At 37.3% G+C, this 23535-nt stretch overlaps 2 protein-coding genes across 3 annotated transcripts; one reads left to right on the forward strand and one right to left on the reverse strand.

Annotated features, from left to right (window-relative positions):
• The first annotated feature begins 315 nt into the window (after positions 1–315).
• Positions 316–12134, forward strand: LOC118272443 (structural maintenance of chromosomes protein 6). Its single transcript, XM_035588966.2, has 18 exons — positions 316–697; positions 935–1093; positions 1715–1956; positions 2245–2495; positions 2901–3098; positions 3720–3919; positions 4940–5086; positions 5525–5652; positions 6646–6841; positions 7185–7350; positions 7619–7838; positions 8376–8546; positions 8947–9134; positions 9649–9823; positions 10376–10486; positions 10848–11045; positions 11504–11637; positions 11923–12134. The coding sequence occupies exons 1-18, from the start codon at positions 475–477 to the stop codon at positions 11942–11944; spliced, it is 3129 nt and encodes a 1042-aa protein (XP_035444859.2). The 5' UTR covers positions 316–474; the 3' UTR covers positions 11945–12134.
• On the reverse strand, positions 12124–23179 carry LOC118272451 (G1/S-specific cyclin-E). Of its 2 annotated transcripts, none has more exons than XM_035588978.2 (9): positions 22916–23179; positions 22086–22139; positions 21933–21999; positions 21576–21859; positions 21066–21267; positions 16672–16783; positions 16155–16586; positions 15694–15899; positions 12124–15396 (listed from the first exon to the last, which is right to left on the reverse strand). In XM_035588978.2, exons 2-9 carry the CDS (start codon positions 22097–22099, stop codon positions 15184–15186), a joined length of 1530 nt encoding a protein of 509 aa, XP_035444871.1. In that variant the 5' UTR covers positions 22100–22139; positions 22916–23179; the 3' UTR covers positions 12124–15183. The 2 variants fall into 2 exon arrangements, with proteins under 2 accessions (XP_035444871.1, XP_035444880.1); XM_035588987.2 differs by lacking the exon at positions 22916–23179 and adding an exon at positions 22223–22813.
• Between the last annotated feature and the right edge of the window lie 356 nt (positions 23180–23535).

Consider the following 23535-nt stretch of genomic DNA (forward strand, 5'->3'; position numbering starts at 1 on the left):
AGTAAATAAATACTTGGATAGATGTAATAGCATAAATCAATACTGTAACTAAAAATATCGGACAACGGATAATTTAAAACAAATATTAGATAGTTGCAATGTCACCATTTAAAAGTGACATAAATTACAGTTAACAGATTAATATTTACGAGGCATATTAATATATTTTAACTGAAACCCATCGGAAAGAATAGCATTCGCATTTTAATCAGTGACAAAATTACCAATTTGCTTGGTAGAAAGATTGGTTTTCCTCTACTCTACTACTAACAATGGGATGCCATCAGTGAAATGACAAACAATAATAGTCAGTGTCAGTGTCACTTTGACAGAAACAGTTATCGTTCGTTTGTCGTTTCGCTTCATGTTTGTTATCAAAAGTCGGCGCGCTGAAACATTGTTGAAAAGTTCTAAAGCTAATTTTAATGTAAACAGTTTTGATGTACTGCACCGGCAGTATAAAATTTCATCAAAATGGACATTGATAACTCTGATATAGGTGTAGATACGGATGGTTCAATAGTTAGCATACATGTTCGTAACTTTTTTTGTCATGATAATTTGGAAGTTAATTTGAACAAAAACGTTAATTTTATTGTGGGTCGTAATGGGAGTGGCAAAAGTGCGATCTTAACTGCGTTAGTGGTGGGTTTGGGTGGAAGAGCGTCCGATACAAACCGTGGGAGCAGTCTGCGCTGTAAGTTTTTTCAAGTTCATATTCTTATTATTGCATTTTATTAGTTGTAAGTGCTTTTCTTTTAATAATACGCAATTACGATAAAGGCACAGTTTTCAAGCTAAGCTTAACCAAAGTTAAGTTATAACTAACTTTCTTACCAAAACAGAACTAAATTGTTTGATATTTTCCACACTTGTAGTGAACAAACATGTTGTGACTTGTGTAACAATTTTGTAAATATGTTTTATTTTCCAGCATTTATTAAAAAGGGAGCAAACTCAGCGACGATTGAGATTAAAATAAAGAACAACAGTCCGCAAGCATATAAACACCACATCTATGGTGACTACATTACTATTGTGAGACATATCAATGCTTCAGGAGCTTCCAATTACAAGATTAAGTCAGCTTCTGGTATGTACTCATTCAACACTCATACATACATGCATAACCTCAAGCCTGTCGCCCATGGGGGTAGGTAGAGACTATGGAACGCCAATTGCTATGATTCTTACATACCTCTTTCACTACATCAATAAATGTAATGTATTTTTTATAGATAGTTTATGAATTGTTTACAAACTTATGTGTATCAAGTGTTTCTAAACTATTACAAGTCTTAGTTAACTATTTGAAGAGAGTGATTATTGCAATATTTCCTACATAGGTACTGAGTGTATAGTGATACTGATATAATTGATACATATCAACTTGAAATGCATGTAACATTCCCTGCAGCGCATCATTGGTACATAATTAGGTACTTGTAGTATACCTACCCTATGTCCGACTTAAATTATCACTTCTACATATTAGCCAAACCCATATTTATTAAATTAAGTAAAAATCACAGTTTACTTACATACATTAATGGAGAAAAGCTCTAGACGCTCAGACTCGGTAAGCTCTACTTGAGTAGGTTGCGTGAAGTCGTCGCGTCTAGAGCTTTTCTCCATTAATGTATGTAAGTAATTTGTAATTTTTAGTTAATTTAGTATGTCTCGTGATATTTACTGTATACATTTTTTTTTCTAGGTGAAATAATTTCAACGAAATATGACGATGTGAATGCAATAACCCTGGCACATGACATACAAGTAGACAATCCGATATCAGTCCTAAACCAGGATGACGCAAGAAGTTTCCATGCATCGGATGCAAAGAAAAAGTTTGCATTATTTCGTAAAGCAACTAATCTTGAAGTTACCGAGAATAATTATAAAATAGCTTTAGGAAACTGTAACAGGGCTAGAGCAGTGTGGAAGAGGAAACATGAAGTAAGTTGCCATTTTATTTAATTTTCTCCTCTTGAACCTCCTTTTTGTAGTCCTAATAGAAAATACATGTAACTCTTAAGTCTACATTCCAGAAAACTATGGATTAATATGTTCTTCTATTTAATCTTATGACTTATGGGAAAATAATTTATTGTTGAACTTAATAAATACAACCAATGTATGACAAAAAACTTATTCACTGTTCCTCTATTTGACTAATACCACATTACAAATTAAATGAGTCGCGAACCGTGTAGGAAACTGTTTAATTGCATTACAATATTTTAGGCATGTGCAGAATTGGAAGAAGAATACAAGAAGAGACAGGCCCAGTTGGATCAATGGAAATCTCGAGAAGAGATCACAGCACTCTCAAAAACTCTCCAGAACGAATTCTACTGGAGTGAAGTAGCAGAGTTAGAAAGAGAAGCGAGGAAGATACAAGAACAGTATGACAAACAGAAGGACAAGATGGACAAACTGAGGGAGAAGCTCGGTACAATGGAACAGAACTACGGCAGTAATACTAGTGCTATTGAGTAAGTTTATTTAACTTTACATGTACAAGAATGTTATTTATTTATAGCCTTTTTGTTCGGACATGACGTAACTTATATTAAGCTTTCATTGCATTCTACTTCGTTACAAGAATGTAATCTACATCTATATATTAAATACACTAGCTTTCCAATTTACCATTCACCTGCTATGGTCGGAATTAAATTAGTTAAGTTTAAGTACATTAAATCTACCTCAAAAATGAATCCATTAATTAATGTGGAATCCATGTGAAAATCTGTTCAGTAGTTTTTGAAATTATTGCGAACAGACAGACGACTTTATTTAGGTACCTGTTTATAATATGACAGCATTAAAATGTATCGCAAATACTCAACTTTCTTGTGTGAAAAAACACCTATAATACCATCTTAATATTCTTTTAGTGAGCTGAAAACATTTCTAAAAGAGAAGTCTGCAGAGAAAGCTAAGCTTGAAGAACAGCTTGGTAAACTAGAATCCGAGGTGAACAGTGTGCAGACTTCGTTTCACTCGTTTCAGAACAACGCTACCAAGTACACTGACTCTCTGAATAGAGAGAAAAGGAAAATCGTTGACTTGGAGAAGGAAATAAAAAGTATAGAGTAAGTAGAACACATTATATTCAAAACTATCACTATCCACTGCTAGTCTATGATCCCCTCTACAAAAGAGGAGTTTGCCATAATCTCCACTCTTGGCAGACGGCTTGGAGACCACAGTTTAAAAGGATTTGGTTTATCAAAAATATTCTCAAAACTTGTTAGAATACATTTTTTTAACACTGCCCCACACTAGGATTTTCCTATGTTGTGTCGCGGCGACCGTATAGTACCTATTATTAATTAAATGTAAATTTATTATTCAAGTTATGTACTTATGTACATAATATTATCGAGTGAAGTAGGGGATATCCCTATCGTGCACTCGTAGATATTGTTATCTGTTAGTTGCAGACAGATTAAATGCCATTTCAGTAACAAAGATTAGGTTTTTCGTTAGAAAAGGCGCATGTAACATACATGGCCGATAACCCGTACTTAACAATATTGATAGGAGTTTTAGTTTTAGTAAATTCTAAGTAATTGTACGATTTCTACTATCGTTTCCTGGTTATTGGCAACGAACTTGTTATAGGTACATGACACTCGAAACGGGCCTATATATATGATAAGTACAGCTCTGCCTAACCTTTCGGGGATTAAAAGATGATGTTATTATGTCAGGCTCAGTTCTGGTGCGGCGGAGTCCCGTCGCGCGCAGCTAGAGGCTGCGGCGGAGCGCGCCCGGCAGGCCGTAGAGGCGGCGCGCGCGCGGTACGAAACGGCGCAAAACGACGCCGCGCAGGCACGGGACCACGACGCGCACGCGCAGGCGCAGGCCGAGCAGGCCGACGCAAGGGTACAAAGGCAGCGCGCCTCGCTACGTGAGTCTTATTAACGCATTACATTTAGGGCATTGCACTTTCTATTTCAGACGTACAATCTTCTTCTAAACGGCTAAACGTGCCTTCAAATGTTAGGACTAGCAGAGACACTTATAAAACTTTCGCTTACCCTTTGCCCTGGTCTGTCTCTTGTCACTTTTACCACATGCTTATTAATGTTGACTAGGCACCACATTCTTGAATTAAATAGAATTAGAATTTAAACCATTTGTGATAGAGTAGGTTATAACATTAATAGAATAAGTATAAATAATGCCCTTGTCACACAATAGAATAAGTATCTATAATATGGATATTTTCTTAGCAAGTACTGGTTACAAATTCATAATTCCATATACAGCCTCATAAATAATGACTTCTAAATTAAATCACCTCAACGAGATGTGTATTGTTAATTTTATCTTAGCAAGACCAATGTCGCCAGAGGCTGCATTGGTATATTCACTGATTAATTTGTAAGTCTACTTTATTTATTAGATTAGTTTATGATGGAACTAGCGTAACTTATTGTTAAAAGTTCCAAAAACAAATAAAGATTAAAAAAATATGTGTATTGTAACAGAGCAACTGAAGCAACAGCTGCGCGAGCTAGAGTCCCGCGGCAACGACTCGCTGGCGGTGTACGGAGACTTTTTGAATTTTACAAATTTCTTCATAAACTGCTAAACGTGCCTTCAAATGTTGGGACTAGCAGAGCATCAAGGAAACTTATAAAACTTTTGCTTACCCTGCCTTGGCAACCGTCTTGTAACTTTTACCCAATTTTTGTGATTGTTGACGAGACACTGCATTCTTGATTAGGATTTGAACCATTTGTGATAGAGTAGGTTATTACACTCATAGAATAAGTAAGAAATAGAAGAAGCATAAATAGGTAATGCCCTTGTCATACAATAGAATTAGTATCTATAATATGGATATTTTCTTAGTAAATACCTGTTACAAATTCATAATTCCATATACAACCTCATAAATACTGACTTCTAAATATTGTAACAGAGCAACTGAAGCAACAGCTGCGCGAGCTGGAGTCCCGCGGCAACGACTCGCTGGCGGTGTACGGCGCCAACATGGTGGAGCTCGTGCAGCGGGTCAACGCCGCCGCCGCTAAGGGACACTTCTCCGACAAGCCCAGGGGACCCATCGGTATGTATCGTTTTCAAATTGTTGTTGACAATATTATACACAATATTTAAACGACTGTGGCAGAAACAAAGCTGAATTTAGGAAAAAAAAAATAAAGTGAAACTCTGTGATAAATGTTTTTTAACTCTATCTTTCTCTTTCAGTCTCTTACGCTTTCTTTTCTCACCATTCTTTTTTTTCAATATTCATATTAGTTTTCTACGGAATTTTGACCCGTGCCCTTGTCATACATATTTTTTCAAGTTTTTCCTATTCTCATTCTAGTAGTCTTTCTGTTTGTCTTTCTATTAGTGGGAAATAATTGATGATTTAAAGTTATTATGCAAAGTCCTGTTCTCTCTACTCTTTGCCGATCTCATTAACACTGATCCTTACTTAGTTCCTAATATGCCAGAAAAAAAATGTCAGGTTGTAGTACTCATCGCCTTTTTCCCACAGGTGCATACCTAAAAGTGAAGGAGAAGAAATGGGGCGGTGCCCTGGAGCATATTATCGGGGGAAACATTCAATCTTTCTGCGTGAACACGCCCGATGATATGAGGAAACTCTTTAAGATAATGGAACAGGTCAGTACACTAACATCATCATCAGCCTATAAGTGGCCACTGCTGACCAAAGGCCTCTTCTCATACGGAGAAGGTTAAAGCATTAATCACCACGCTTGCTCAATGCGGGTTGGAGATTTCAAACTTATAATTAGAAATTATATACCCAGGTTTTCTCACGATGTTTTCCTTCGCCGTTTGTCATTGGTACTTGGCGTTTGTAGCTTTCGAACTCACACTCTCGTGCATGAGAAGCGGGCGTCTTAAATCTCCGAGCCACCATCACAGTATACTAACAATGAATTAAAAAAATAATCGGGAATATGTTCTAGGTTACATTTTGATGCCTAATATACTATAGGTATATCTCTAGATAACAGACTAATCTAGATTGCGGTTGATTATTAGAAAGTAGGTATGATTGCAGGTATCATAATTATTTCAGGCGTACCTTTTTCTCAATGCCGCTGATAAATGATAAGTCAATTCTCCTATCATTTCGTTCGCCTACTTTAACTTTGTTTTAGTCATGAATTGTTCCTATTTATTACATGTTTATTTGTATTTTATGAAGTAATGAAGGTTTAAAAACACGACATACAACAACCAGTCTGTAAATACTCTTTTTGGATCAGGTTCACAATACGACTCTTGGTTACATTGTTTCGTTGGTTCAATAGGCTACTTTCCTACTAGTCAAATTCAATACTTTTTTCGAAACGTCAAAAACGATATTTTCTATGAACTTTGTATGAAATAGTGCGTTATGACGTCATAAGTTTTTGACGTCAAATAGCAGACTTATTTCTAGAAAAGCTAGAAAAAATCGAAAATTAATTAGTTCATCTATGAATGAGAGTGTGATTATTTTTCAATATTTTATTCTATTGAAAGTTGTAATAATTTATTTTTGACCGAGGATAGTACCCAACTATGTGAGAACAATGTAACACCAATATGATAATATATCAAAGAGATCAAAAAAGATAATAACCAATTTCCACACGTGACTAGGTATACGGCCCCCGGTCCAAGCCGGGCGTGACGTGCAGCCGGTTCCTCCCGCGCGTGCACGACGTGCGCGGGCGCCGCGTGCACTCGGGGAACTTCCGCTCCGCGCTCGACTCGCTCGACGTCACCGACCCCGTCATCGCCAACTTCCTCATCGACAACGTCGGCTGTGAATGCGTGCTGCTTGTACCTGATCATGGTAAGTTTTTTTTAGAGAATAAGCCGACAAACGAGCAGGTGGGTCACCTGATGGTAAGCTATCGGCGCCTCCCATGGATATCCGAAACACCAGAGGTGTTACAAGTGCTTTGCCGTTTAAGGGCTAACTCCCCATGGGGGGATTTGGAGATTGGGGAGTGGAGGAATTACACTTAGGCTACGGTGATCGCTTACCGTCGACCAAGTCGTAAGCTTTGTTACTATCTATTGGTAGACTTTTTACATTCGTTAATAGTACCTTTACATACCTAACGTACTTAGTACCTAACATAAAAAGTCTTAAACATTTTCATTCCCTACTAAACATAATCCATTTTTACCAGAGAGTGCGGTTAGATTGTCGGACAATGAGCAGAACGTTCCGGAGAATTGCTCGAAGATAGTGACCCTGGATTCCACGGAGTACCACCCCGCACCCAACTACAGGAGCTACGGTGGTGCCGCCAGGCAGAGTCGCTTCCTGCATCTCAGCACTGCGGAGAGGAAAAAGTGAGTCACATTTACGTTTGTATAAGTATGGGTCGGTATTTTTTACAGTGATGAGTGATGACACATAAGTTATCATGAGCGTTCATGGTAGCTGATTTTCAATAGTAAATTCTCAGCAATAGCACATAGTCTCAAAAGCAAGCTTATTACATTTTACTCCCTAAACATTATATTGTCGAAAAATGCTGGTTGTTACTTACGCTTAATACCCACGTTCAGTACACAGCCTTTGTATTACAAAGCCCCTAAAACAACACTACTTTAACAGGCAAATAGCAATTGAGATAAAAGAATCAGAAGCGACGTTGCAAGATTTGGAGTCTCAGGCCGCGAAGCTGAGCGAAGAAGCGAAGCTGGCGCGGGAACAGAAGCGAGTGTCGGGGCGCGCGCTGCAAGCCCTGCTGGGGGAGCTGCACCGCGCCGACCAGGTCGCGCGCCAGGCCAGCGAGGCCCTCGAGCAACAACAAGCGCCGCAACATGCCGTGCTCGTAAGTTAATGAGTTTATTTATATTGATGTTGTGTGTGTTCTCCCAAACGGCTGTGTCGTTTTGGCTAAAATTTTGTTAAAAATATAGTTCGATTAGGTGGACTGCAGTCGCTACTTTCCTCGACAAGACGTTATGCAAAACATAGACAATGAATAAAATAGTAATTTTGTAAATCTTGTTAGTTACTATCTCATTACTTACTCTAAAATGATTAGATCAAATTGTTGTAATTTTTGCTTTTTTTCATCTATTCAAAAGTGACTAATTAAATACAAAAGAACGTATGTAATAATTAGAAACTTAAATGAAGAATATTTGTAAATATATAATAACAAAATCATTTTACTAGACAATGTTTTAGGGAACAGTGAGTAAAGTTCCCTAAGAAAAGGCGGATCCTCCGACCAGGCGAGGTGATCGTGTCTGGCGGGCTATCTGTCATTAGGGATTTTTGTTCTTATTTATACGTATGTAAACTTCATATGTGCGAAGTAGAATTTATGAAGCAAGAGTTAATCAGAAAACATTTGCAACAGGTGGAGGAGTTAAACATATCGAAGGACAAGATGGCCGGCTTGCAACGACAAGTGGAGGAGCTCGCGAGCAAGGAGGCGGAGTACAGAAAGAAGTTGGACGACTATGACGCGCGCATGAAAAAGCTAAAGAAACAGCTCGGGGAAGTCAATGCTGCTTGTAGAAATACTAGGGTAAGAGAAATATTCATATTTTGCAGATACAAAGTCCAGGTTAAGATAAGCAATCTGAATGAAAGGCGCTGAGATAGTTTATTTGACAATATTTTTATATTTGTAGTTAATAATTAACTAAAAATCACGGCATACTCACGTATTATTAATGGAGAAAAGCTCTACTAGTTTCGAGTCACAGAGGGACTCTTCATTATGAGCAGCGTGCGCAGACGCGGCGACGTTGCGCAGCCTACTGCATTAAATAATTAATAATACGTGTCTAAACCGTGATGTTTAATTAATTTATTTGACAATCTCTAGAATAACACCCAGAATTTTTTTTTCGGAATTGCGTAGAATCTCTTCGTAGAAGCTAGTATAAAATAATTACAAATGTTTATTCTGATCTGCAATATAGGAAGAGATAGACAAGGAGCAGATGAAGATGGACCAGGGTGTGATGGAGAGGAAGTCGTACGAGCACCGGCTTCGTGAGGACAGCATCAAGATGACGCAGGTGGAAGCTATCCTCGAGGACAAACACGCGGTCATTAAGAAGAAAATTGAAACCGCTGAACGACTCTGTCCCAGGATGCCGAATCCTAGGTAAGATGATCTATTTGTTTTTATGTCCTACTAATATTAGGAATATGAAAATTTGTATGTTTGTTTGTTACTCCTTCACGTCAAAACGTATGGTCTGGAATAACACATAGGTCCCTTTTTATTCCGCGGCAACGCGAGTGATTCCGCTGGTAGAAGCTAATCACACATACATACACTACAAAGAATCACCTAGCTATACTAGTTACTGCAAGGTATTATCACCTTCCGTCATATTCTAACGTTATCAGATCCTACAAGTATGCTGAACTTGGACTTTTCCTAGAGTTAATTATTTATTAGATTATTCCAAATGTTTTAACCAACATGAAAAAGGAGGAGGTTCTATGTTTCACTCTACTGGGATTAATAGGCTATTTGTTATTAAGAGTAATTCCGATGCCACTTCTCGCGCATCTGACTAGGAAATTAAAATATTTTACTACTCCAGTCTATCTAAACTTTCAGAAACTTTGTACCCAATTATCTTTTAATATCTACTTTCCTTGTTATTCAGGGACAAATTAACAGTGACGAATCAGCTGAAGAAGTTAGAGGTGAAACTAAACTCGATACGGAGCGACGCGGACGGACTGAGCGAGGCTGAAGTGACGGAGCGACTGGTCGACGTCAAGCGCAAGTACCAGCAGACTAGCAACGCGCTCAAACATCTCAAGGAACTTATTGATGTGGTAACTAACTCAACTTTTATATTATTGGAACTGTGCGAGAGACTGCCAGAGTGCTAGTTGAATATCTCATAATTATTATTGGGAAAGTTAATAAAATTATGACTGCTACTGCTTCAAGTTTTGTTGGTACTTTGTTGGCGCGGTGGTTTGGCAACGTGTCTGCCGCACAACGTGTAGCGGGTTCGACTCCCGCACGGAGCAACTCTTTGTGTGATCCACCAGTTGTTGTTCCGGGGCTGGGTGTCATGTGCATGTGAACTTGTACGTTTGTAAACACCTACGACACAGGAGAAAACCTTAGTGTGGGGCAATGTTTTTCTTTGCTAAAGAAAAGAAAAAGAAATATTCGTAGTCTCGACTGTGAATTAAGTTTCTGGTTTGATCACCTTGTTTGACAATATTCTATGGGTTTTTTGACTCTATTATATTGGATTCATAAAAATCAGTGCACCTCTACTTACCTCTCTGGAGATTAACGGTTGTTATGTTTTTTGTATTGTGTACAGGTAGTAAGACAAAAACAACCACTTCATGTTTTAATTATTTTCCCAGTTGACCTACACAACAGACCATCATTTGAAACTGTGCGTGAAACTGCAGACCATCGTAGTGAGGACAGTGGAACATATCTTCCAAGCGATCCTTCTGGTTAGAGGGTACAGGGTGAGTAAGATGCTTTGACCTCACTTTTAAGTATCTGATTAAACTTCTAAGATATTCTTAGGCTTTTCTCATATAGCTCTTATTCCCTGATTTTGCATTATTTTATTTATTCGGTTACAAAGTCAAAATGAAATATTGTTCTTACTGGTCGTAAGAGTTACTTGAGGAACAGCGACACGACAGCAACGTTGTGATAAATCTGAACCTATTATAATGCGATCTGCTATCCGCCTGCAATACATGCGAGATTATAGCAAACCTTTTTATGTAGATGACGCCCAACGTACAGCAGTGTACTGTCACAGGCAGTTGATAAGTTATTTTAACCGGCCCCTATAATATTTATCTTACAATGGTACAGGGTCACCTGGTAGTGGACCTGTCCCGCCACACGTTGGAGATCCTGTGCTCGGGCCGCGAGGGCAACAACCGCGCGGCGTCCACCACGTCGTCGCTGTCGGGCGGCGAGCGCTCCTACTCCACCGTCGCCTTCATCATGGCGCTCTGGGAGTGCGTCAGCCTGCCCTTCTGTTTTATGGACGAGTTTGATGTTTTTATGGTATGTACACGTAGTTTGAAAGGTAAATGATGGAGTTCTCCCACAAACAAATGGCATAAATACCTTTTTTAAAGAGGAAAATCATCCAATGTCTTCTCCTGCAGTAGGTGAGGCGAGAGGGTGTCAGACACTGACTAAAATCACCCCGTTCCTTCTTCTACATTGAGCCGGAGCTCCGGTAACCTTTTAGATCCGGATGGCATAAATGCCCGACTTCATATTAGAAACAAACTGGAGACGAGTTAATATCCTTGGTTTGTAAGTGCGCATAGCGCCGACCTCTACCAAAAAATAAATATTATGGGGGATTTCACAGGTTCTGGATAACCACTATAATATCAATTATAACTTTGAACGTAATTTGTAAGGTATCTAACCTTAGCAGGAATGTAAGAACAGTAAAACAGACCCTTATTTTTGTCCAGACATAAAGCTGTTATTCATTCTGTTTGTTACAGGATAATGTGAACAGGAAGGCAGTGATGGAGATGTTGATAGACCACGCATTGAAGAACACGAAGCGACAGTACGTGTTCCTTACCCCACAGGACACATCCAGTGTTACCTCCGGACCAAAGATTAGCATACATTTGTAAGTAACTTTTTTTAAGTTCCTTTTTTATCATGAATTGTTTAACACATTGAACGCCGTGGTGGTCACCGGTGACCGACGTTAGCGGAAGATTTGCCTTCAACAGTTTTCTATTGGGTGTCAAAGACTATTATTGAGGTCTGTGATTACCGTAATGATGTAATACAGAGATAAGTAGCAATTTATTATCCAGTTTTGTTTCTATAGTGTAGACAAGATTTATAGTGTTCAGTAACATACTATACATTTAAGGCAACAATTTGAATTTGTTTTTTCTTTTCACAGAATGGCAGACCCACGCCCTTAGCAAGTAAGCATTTTATACGTAATCCGATGGAGATTTTTTGATTGATTTTTTTACCTTTGTTACATTAAGGAATTGTTATTTGATTTTAATGTTTGAGTACTTTTAAGATACTCGATTTGTCTAATTTTTTAAGAAAAAAAAGCTGTTTAACAGTGGATGGAAATAAAAACATTTTCAAGTAAATAATCAACACCATTTATTTATTAATACTATTTCGCCTTGAATGACTGTACATACAAAATGTGATTGATGCAGTATTGCACTAATTACATCTGATTTACTTTTATTATCCATGACATGAGATCACATGCGATGAAGTCCGGCAAACAATATTGTAGTTCCATTTACAATTAGGTACCTTTTATATTACTTCAATAAATTGATATAAAAATAACTTATATCTAAAAATTCTAATCATTTTCTACTAAGAATATAATTTTTAAATTATTTTCATATAAAGTAACAAATCTAAGTCTTATTTATAAGGCCAGCATCGCCTTAGTGGATAAGCGTAATCGTTCAACTTATTTCTACATTGAATTTTCTAAAACGAACAATACCCGGTTCTATTGGAGTTAGGTACACTGTACATTGTTACACATTAAAATACAATAAATCCATATAATATGGTGAATACAATTTGTACAACAGATTTCTTATATGTTAGGGTCGTCGAGTGAAGTGAAAGAAGTTAGGGCAGAGGACAGTCTTAATTTTGAGAAAACATGTCCGACTATTGTCGATGTCGGCTATCAAGTCGCTTAGATTAAAAAAGAAATGTTTTATGGCTTCAGACCGTGATATAATAATGCATATATGCTATTTTGAGACATGCAGGTATTACTTGATATCCAGACAATCGACAAATAATCGAACATTGGAAAGTTTAATCCATCACTCGAAGGTTTATTTGGCAAAAAAGAAAAGCAAAGTGAATTACACAAATCGGAGATATATGTAATATGTTAAAACGGTGTATAATGATTGTAGTTAGTCACTACTGCAATAAAAGTACATATGGGCCTGATATACATAAGTAATGGCGTCAAATTGGCCATAAACATGCGTATTGGTCACAATATTGTTCATGGTGGTGCTGTGCAGTATATAATACACATGCGAATCATTTCCGATATATATAAAGCATTTTTTTCCTACTTAATGTCTAAGAGTAAGCTGTAATAGCATCGAGAGTTAGAATTTCATGCATTCAGTTCATTGAATAGTGTTCCACATACTCACGGGCAGTTTACACAATTCTACGTCATTTCTAAGTGTGCCAAATGAAACGATCCAACGGAAACAAGTCTTTGGTTAAAATACGCCGCGATATATTTTTTACATACAATAAGAATTTATATCAATATTAAATAAACAGTTGACTCAAAGCTCTAGTTATCAGTCTCTAGAACGTTTTGCGTTCTTTTATCATCAATTAGAAGAAATAAATTACAATATTTATCAATTTATATACAAAACGTTGAGAAAATCAAGGACTAAAGTATACATCTAATTCACTAGTAAGTGGGAACAGTTTTTTTAAACATAGATTATGTATAAGATATTGACATTTGATTTGGATACTAAAGATAATAATTACGATATAAAAAAAATACGAAAATGATTGTTTCGGTAACTCGTGAGTGTGTAATGCACAATCAAACGGCAATTTTTAAATAAAGACCAATAAAGTTATAGTAGCAGTAAACTAACTAATTAGTTAAAGATTCAGAATAAAGTATTGATTGAAAAAATGATTCATTGCAATGCATTCTTATTTTTATTTACATAAAAATATAATATTATGCGACCACGTCGATATTTCTTTGTGGTTTACCTAGCAATATTTGATCCATACTAAAGTATAAGTAGTGCTTCCAGCTGACATGGAAGCAATCGTTGATAAGATAGATGTTACAAGACGAGAAGACACAACCTTGTTTAAAATTATTATTAAAATTGCATTTAAAAGTAATACGGTGGATTATCTCTACTTAAACATGTTGTAGGTGACAACATAAATTGCATGGAATGTTTAAGCAGCATGTAATGGCTTAAGCTAGCGTAAGTCCAAAACCATTGATATATTAGAATTTTTCAAAAGTAGGAACAATAATTATATTATTTACATTTTTATTTGTTGTGTGAGCAACATTTTTTTTTCTAGTTACTTCAAAACTTCAATGCAATACACAGATAGAATCTTTCTTATTATTATATCATACACATAAATCATCTGTGGATTGCAAGGGTTTCTTTGTAACATTTTTATTTATTAACTTAAACGGCTACTTATAAATAATTCTAACTCATTAGTGGTATTCTTAGATCTGCATGGTGATTGATGTTTTGCATATTCAAAACAAATTGTATATTGAAAATCATTGACAGATCTAAAGTAACAGCACACTTCAAAGAGATTTTGTTCAAGAAAGTAGGATCCTGATAGAATGAGTGGCTGGTATCTCCTCAATTGATGTGTTAGTGTCATGCACACACCAGTCGCGTCATTAGTGCCTAGTGATGTTAATAAGCAGCAACAAACACGCACTCGCATTAGATACTCGCCATTTCTTATTAAAAATACAATCCAAATGTACAATCGGGAGATACCAGTGTAGATTGGCTTGTTACATTGCAATGTATAAATACAGACATATCAGTTGTTTCTACACAAGTCCATTTGTTTTGTCGAATAAAGTCCGTAACCTATAATGTTGGTGGTCCAAGTGTGATGACAATTAAGTGTGACATATAATTTATTAGCATATTATCTATTTCTTATTGAAGTACTTCGCGATATATTTTAATGGTCGCGTGCCTTAGTGTACTTTAGTGAATAGTTGAATTAAATAGTCATATATCGTTATACTAATAAAATTAGTAGCAGGTTCCTCTAGCATATGTTTTGCTTTATATAAAATAGACTTTACAGTATGTACTTCTGTATGTATAAGTCTTAAGTCTTCCAACTATGTTGTGAGTCAAGTGTGCATATTATAGTCAGAATACATTTTCTCTTACCATAAGAAATTGATAAATTTATCCAAAAGGACGCTAAAAATTTCCGTGCTCAATGGCAAACAGTACAATAATAAAAAAAATGGAGCTGCTTGGCTCTACTTCAGATGTCAAATTGTACCAAATCAAAAGAGTATTACAACAACTTCTCTTAAAAAAACTAGTATCAGAACATAACAAAGAATACAACAAGACACACCTTAATATAAAGTGTATTATCACTCGGCGGAGAGTCGCCGGACCTCGGGCACTGGCGACAGGCCACTGCAGTGCCGCGTCGACGGCGTCTTAGTAGTTGGAGTCTTCGGGCTCTTGTGGTCCGACTGCGGCGGCGTCGGCGGGAATATGTGCTCGCTGTCCTGCGACGTGGACGCCGCCGTGTCACCCTGCGTCGACGACTGCTGTTCCGTCATTATCTGGTACACTTTATCCTGGCGGAACAAAATTCAGCATTAGCATTGATAATACAATAACCACTGCATTGTACGAGCGGACTTGATAAATTATCTAGACTGGTTTAGATAATCGATTCGTAATACATCATAAATCATATCTACAACATAAAAGCGGGTGTGGAGAAATAAGATAGTTTGCTTTTTTTACTTATTTACATTTCATTTCATTTACAAAAATATAGAAAACTAGACAATTGCTGTTATTGAATGTTTGAATATTTATTCGTATGAATTGATTTGTTGGTTGTAACGGTAGTAGTGTAGGGTACTCACAAACATGTCGAGGGTGACGTTGTGCGACTGTATGCGGTGGCTCTCGTCGAGGTTGACGTCGGGGCAGATGAGGTCGAGCCCGGCGGCGCGCTGCACGAACTCGCCGTCCCCGCCGCGCACCACGCACACGGCGCCCTCGCCGCGCACCACGCTCACGCACGGCGCCAGCCACCGCCAGCACGGCTCCAGCTCCTCCCAGCTGTACCCTGCACACAACACATTAGTTGTTACCATTTATTATTTAACCCTGCATTTGATTCATCATATTGAACCTACTCTTGGTTATAAATATTTGCATTGATAAGTGACTTTTATAGCAAAAGTGACAAACGTTTTGAATCACACGCGACCCACGCTTTTAACCCAAAAATACTGATATTTATGTAACATGATTTTCGTTGTTTCGGATATTATTATGTGGATATTTTTTATAACTAATGTTATAATGATATTGTACTCACCAGATACTCTTATAGCTAATTCTTTGGAGAACGCGTGTGCCATGGCCGCTGCGGCGACGGCACTGTACGGGAATTGGTTCACGTCCACGTGTAACACTGCTAAGTCTATCAATTGTCCACAAATCACAAACTCCAGCGACGAGTACTGCGGGAACACGAAGGTGTACCCTCGGAGCGCGTTGGCGCCGACGTCACTCTCCCCGAGCAGGCGTCGCTTGGCGCTGCGGCCCTCGCTGGCGAGCTGCATGTACACATTCAGCCAGCTGTTGATGGTGATGGGCGTGATGCTCCACGACAATATCTTCAGGATGAGAAGCTCCTCCAGGAGTATCTCGTCTGTGGTGCACGCTCCATCTGTCACGTACGCGAACTCGCCGATTTTGGGTGGATACACTTCTTCTACTTTCGCTGCTATAAATAAACACGTTATACCTGGAAGCAAAACAAATTATTACTTGATTTGTCCACAGAAGTACCTTCTTAATTTTGTTAAGTAGTAGTCGTAAGATTTGTTTACCTATAAGCTGCAATCTGCCTTTTTGCACATCTTCTGTGTTGGATAGATATCTGTCGACGTAGTCCACAGTGAGATGAAACGTTTCTCTGTGCAACTTGTATACCTCACATACCTGGAGAAGAAACAATAACGCTTTAGATAAATTACGTGCGACGACGATTGATGTAAATACAGTTCAGCTGTTTAATTGTTAATTAGAATTAGGAGTAAACATATTTGAGCTTATAAGTAAATGATATTTACTCAGTAAATAGATATTATCGCTTTTTAATTGAGTTAGATATAGTGGGCGCCTTTCAACTACCCTGATGGTCTAAGCGTACCAAATACAGATTAATGACAGGCGAAAGATCTTTCAGTCTTCATCCAACAAAATGTGCCTCATTTCAGAACTATAGGTAGCTTTTCGAGCCAGAATTCAATCGTTTTATCATCGGCATCTCTAGAATTACTCAAAGCAAAAGACCCTAACTTGTAGAACAATCTTCAATACAGTAAGAATGCCACACGTCATGTCTCCATTAACAATGTAGCCCGTGCCTATCGTAAAACATATTTAACATATTACTGCCCATCCTCCATTGTTTGTCTCGGGGTTATCTCTCCCGGACGTTGTAATGGCTAAAGCGAGATTAATTTCGGCTAAGACATCAATTAGGTAAATTGTCTACAACACTGTTCCTGCTTCTAGTATTAAATGAAATGACGCATCTTACTAAAAGCTCTATGTGTACTTGAATTAGTTAATTGACATTGAAAAAATGAATGCACGGTTGGCGTGGCTGCCGTGCAACGTGTAGCGGGTTCGATTCCCGCACGGAGCAACTCTTTGTTTGATCCACAAATTGTTGTTTCGGGTGTCATATGCATTTGAAATTTTATGTTTGTAAACGCACCCACGATACAGGACAAAATCTTAGTGTGGGGCAACGTTTAAAAAAAAAGATAGATAGAAAAAGCTTAACTTTTACGAGTAACTAAGACGAAGACAAGACTAATATTAATAATATAAGATCGCGGCCTGCGGTTAGTTAATAGACTTACATTTTCTGCAACAAAAAACGTCCAATATAAAAGATGCGTAAATAAATGACATAACAGTACTATTTGGGGCGTTTTGTTTGAAACTTTGGTACGAAACAATAAACTGTTATCTAAATGTGTCTCAATCAATAAACGGGGGCCGCACACATGTTCTGTAGACTCTGTAGGGCCTAAAAAGTACGGCGCCTTGAGTTCGTGTTATTTATTTGTATAAAACTTGGGCTTGTAAGAAACACAATTGGAAATAAATATCTTTATTAGACCAACTCGATAGTTGTGTGGTCTGCTATTGTTGAGCAAGGGATCTTGGATTCGTTTTGCGATTTGGCCTGAAGTTTGTAAAGCTTTTCGATAGTAAAAGATATCTGGAATCGTGCCTAATGTATAGCAAACAGGCTCATCTTCTCATAGCCAGATTTACGTAACAAAACTGGCGAATACTGTAACGCAAAATTTGCTCATTCTGTGCTTTCGGGTAACCAAAGAGCGTAATGTTAGTAATGCTCCGATTACCACGACCAAAAACAACAAGTTTACGTTATAATCCCCGATCACTCAGAATTAACTGTATCAATTCTCACACAGAAACATAACTGACCTCACATTCTAAGATAAACCACGTCCTTTACAAACACCGGAAATGCAAGGATATTAGTTAATGTGATACCGTAGAATAGGATTGAGGAAAACGCGACCGAAATACGCACGTAAAGCGTATAATTGTGAGACAGACGATGCGCGCAAAAACTTCAATACCTACCAAGTTAAATATACAGTTATGTACCTAGAGTTACCGATCGATCCGTGCTTCGCGTGAAGAGGCGTTATTTCAAATTCATTATTTTGACTGCTAAAGTACAATTAAGGTGCTACATATTAAATGGGCGAGAATTTATTCGTAATTCGAAATAAATTGTTCCTGAGTTTTAAATAAGAGCTATGTTTAGTTTCCCTAATTTTAGGTTTTTTTATAGCGATTTATATTAGGTGTTTTTTGATCGCTAACTAGACAGATAACTCTAGAGGACAAATACTTCGATCTGTGGACATCATAGCGTATTTACACACTTTTTTTTCCAAAATACTAAAAATCTATTCATATTTGGACCATCCGCAGCAATTATGTTATGATGTAAGATTTTCTATAGTATGCGAAAATATTTGCAAAATCGTCAACATTATGACATAGGTAGATGTCAACATACCTATACAATCGAATACTAGTGCAGCACTTATTGGCATTCTCGTTCAATTCATCAATATCATTCAATTACGAGTGCCTTTACACTGCTTTGACCTGTGACCAAGCCCCATTTTTTTGCCGATTGCACTTAAAACACGTTTATAAGCTTAGCCTTTTAGTTTAATAATAACAGTGCATTAGAAAGAGTATTGTATGTATCATGAACAAGTCTGCGTGCAATTTGTTTTTGAAGAAAAAATAACAACTCTCATAATAATATAGATCAAGAAATCCCGTCATGTTTTTCTTAATCTGATCAAATAATTGTATTGTTCAAAATGTTTGCGATACGATTATGGTATTAAACCGTGTTGTTCTTTTCACGTCAATAGGAATCAAGTAACGCAGACAAAACGATAATATCGATAGCACAATAGGTATCTAAGATTCGGACTTCGGTTTTCAGTTATATTGTCACGATTTCATACTTATTCGTTACATAAAGAACTGCAGTTGGTTTTGTTATCCTGGCTAGCCTCTAGACAACGAGAGCTTAAATTCTTGGAACTAAACTGTAACGTAAATACAATCTGTACGGTCGATGAGCAAGCCATAAGCTCATCAATAGTACATCATCAGCCACTGCTGACCAAAGCCTCTTCTCACATGGAAAAGGTTTGAGCATTAATCACCACGCTTGCTTAATGCGGGTTGCCGATTTCAAACTTATAATCAGAAATTATAAGCCCAGGTTTCCTTACGACGTTTTCCTTCACCATTTGTCAGTGATGTCTAAATAATCTTAGAAAGTACATATAACTCGGAAAAAGTTACATTGGTAAGTACCAATGTGACTTTTTCCGAGTTCCGGCAAGTGCCGTTGGTAGGTTTCGAATCCGCACTCTCATGCATGAGAAGCCTTCCTTCGGGCCACCACGACATCGTACAACTCATCAATAGTACCCATACGAAATTAATGTACATTTAATCTTAGAAACCTTATCATTACACGCTTACAATAGAAGTGTCCCACTTTCCTAACAAATTAAATTAGTACCTGCACTGAACTGGCACATAAATAGTACGCTTCTTATCTAAAAGAAGCAAAGCTTTGCGTTCGCTGTTACGTTCAAGTTCCATGTACGGTGAAACAATGTGCAATCATTCAAATACGTTATTGTTGCTTTAACAATTACGCTCGTTAGATAACTACAAGATTTAGTATCGAAATTCCATGAAAACTGTTACAATGCTACGAGTGTTGGAGTATTGCCTATACGACATTCCGGATGTAATATGTTCAAAAAACTTCACACGCTTTCAAGTGAAGGTCATTAGATATTGGCTTCGTTTTCTAATCTATAAATATAAATTATATAAAATATAAAATTCGCTAGCCTGAAAACTATAGCTAAAATGTCTCGGACATTTGCAAGCGCATGGCGGACTATGAGAAGCAATAAGAATATTAAAAACGCCACGGGGTCAATGGCACTTATCGACAACGAATTTGCCGATTTGCTGATGCGTTTACGACCTTGAAAACCTAATTCTTTTTTTTTTTAATCTACAATATAATCAATCGTAATAATCTACAAATGTTATAGATAAATATAAAAGGGAAATCGCTGAAGGTAACATCTTCAAAACGAGTTGGTTTAGGGGTCAATGAACACCGCAAAAAAGAGGTCAACGACCCTATACTCAACATTACTTTTATACATGTGCAATTGAAAAATCTTACCTCAACTTGTTCAAAAACCACTGTAATGCTGCATGAAAATAGAGAGGATTCAAGTGTTACTACATTTTTTCCTACAAGTATCATTAGCCAGACACTCATTCACACAGAACTTATACTAATGTTTTTTATACAAATTGTAATGATAATAATATGCTAATGCTGCTTGTCTGTCTGAAGACAGTGTCTGGCTGTTAATTTAAAACCAGCACAATCATAACTCCTGGCATTTTCCCAAAATACCACTCCTGTGGGACCTAAGAGGATAACCCATTACACCCTATAGAACAGGCCTTTACATGATGATATTATCTATTCTATTTTTAGCCCAAATTGTCCCACACAGCTAATGATTACACAGTTATTAAGTAAGTACAATAATTTCAAGTTTCCATGAGTCATTAAGTAAATAGAGATATATCTTACCTCATTCAACCAGTCCAGTAGAATAGCTCTCATCCTGGGTTGTAGATTAGGGTGATTGTCAAACATATTGGGGTTCTTCTTATTACTAGATCTGGCATCACAGTCACACATATTGTTCCACACATCTTCAGGGTCCGCCCAGGACAAGCCAGGTAGAGGACACTTGCGTTTGGGCAATGTTGGGCATGGTAATTTACTGGTACTGCAAAAAAATAACACATGTCACAAATACACATGAAGGTGATTCTATAAGACTGCATTAACACTACTTATTATGCACATAGGTATAACTGTACACATCACTTGCGAAGGTCAAATGAGAGTTAACTTTTTTCATACATACTTATCTATTATCACAAGCAAGCAAGCAAGCCCTTGCTACTACATTGAGGAGAGATAAACAAGGCTACTGTGTCAATACTTCTTGAATTAAAAATCACTTGTGCCCAGATTTGGTTAAAAAGATTCTAGGTCCCAACGAATCAGTGTTATACAAGTTACTAGACTTACCTAGGCCTCTTATTTGAGTGTGGTGTGGACTCGCCTCTTGCCACATTTTCCAGTGGGCTGAGAACACAATTAGGTAGATCGGAAATACTAGGTGGGCTTAAGAAACTATCAGGGTTGTAATCTATGTCTGTGTATACACTTCTTGGCTGGTCTGTAGTACCATACTGGGAGCTCTCATCATCACTGGAGCATGACGAAGATTCCACCACTACATTGTGTGCTGGTTGGTCAAGGAGTTCATCTTCAAGTACCGATGAGATCTTCATCGGTGGCATATTCTCTACCTACAATAAGGTAAGGTCAGTAACACTCAACATTTTCATCAACAACAAATGGGGAAAATGAAGCTGTACAAACCTCATCGTCTGTGGAATCTCTTTTTCTTTTCAAGGTCAAACGTTTCTCACTGGATTCACAAGATGAACTGAAATAAATGCAGAAATCCATAAGTAAACAAACCCCTACCACCAAGGTCAGTATCTGATACAGGAGCTATAACACTGCACTTACCCAGTTTGTGCCATTGTAGTTGTGATTTTTCAACTGGCACTTTATCTACACAGCCTAAAACAAAACCAAGAATTAGTGCATATTATCATTATTCTGTTATCGGTCATCAAAACTTGGTTTTAGTATCCTAAAATTACCGCATGTCATGTTCAACTTGTAAATAGGGTTATGTCACTTGACAACCGTAATTGAGGGCATAATTCCAAATTTATCATGAAACTCTTGCAGTCTATTTTAATAACGAGCTCTCTACAATGTATTGTACACCAGTAACACGAAAGATTTGGCCGTAAAACACCCTTTATAGGTGGATGATCCCGCAGCGTGCCCCCTGCTGATTGGCGGGAGAAATTTTTTCAGAGGCTGTTTTAGGGCCATAATTTTAGAAAAAATCACATATTTGGGGCTTATATCTTCACAAGAATACATAAGCTTCGATTTAAAATGATAAAATTGTGGAAATACATGAATCAGCTGCGGTAAAAATTGCCACGAATCCGTCACAATCGCGCGCGAAATTCTCCCGTCAGCGCCATTAGACACGTCGCAAGCTTGGGTTTCTTGGCACATCCACTTATGGAAATTGATAAAAATAGCACACGGACGATACAATATCATCACATTACTTATAAATAATTGAAATATAACTATTTATAATGAATATTTCCTTCTAATTCAACTTAACCGTTGACAGTATAATTGGCTTGGCTTATCGCCCACCAAAGGTTTATAACCTAATTATGCCTACAAGCTAACGATTTCTTTTGAAGTATTTGGCTGTGAGAGATATGACATATCATTAAGTAATGAAATATTAATCAATTTCATACCTGGTCATTCACAAATTAATCCAAATTACACAAAACGTACTTTGCACATATACGAGATATGATGCACGAACTTTCAACACATTTATGATGGATTACACTGTATTTTGGTCACATATGAGACTATATTCACTAAATAAACGATAAAACTGCACAATTGTTGTAATTCTTAATTTTTCATGATACTTTACAGCTTTTCACGGCTCAATAACGCCCGGCTTTCCGCGCGAAAATGTCGCGGTAAAACTACGAAGCCCAGCGGGTTAACTATCAGCTAACTTCATGTTTGTTTCTTCTGAAAACGAAACGTCAGTTGTTAAATGTAATCCATTACATGAAGAAATTGAGCGTTTTCTAAATAACGATAAATGTTTGTTTACTTGATCTATTTTTTATTTGACTCGTTAATAAAATTATTATAAGGCAGTAGTAATCAAATTTACCGCAAATTTTATCAGCTCACGGGAGATATATGCGAAATCTTTCCAAAAGTCATTCCTAATATTATACATTAACGTGTTTTGGCCTACTATTTGACTTTATTTTCGAAATAGGTGGTTTAGATTTACAAAATAAAGCAAAAATGGTAGAATATCTTAAATATCCACTAACACTCTAACCAA

Source organism: Spodoptera frugiperda, chromosome 15, assembly GCF_023101765.2.
Source record: "Spodoptera frugiperda isolate SF20-4 chromosome 15, AGI-APGP_CSIRO_Sfru_2.0, whole genome shotgun sequence".
Lineage (NCBI taxonomy): Eukaryota > Metazoa > Arthropoda > Insecta > Lepidoptera > Noctuidae > Spodoptera > Spodoptera frugiperda.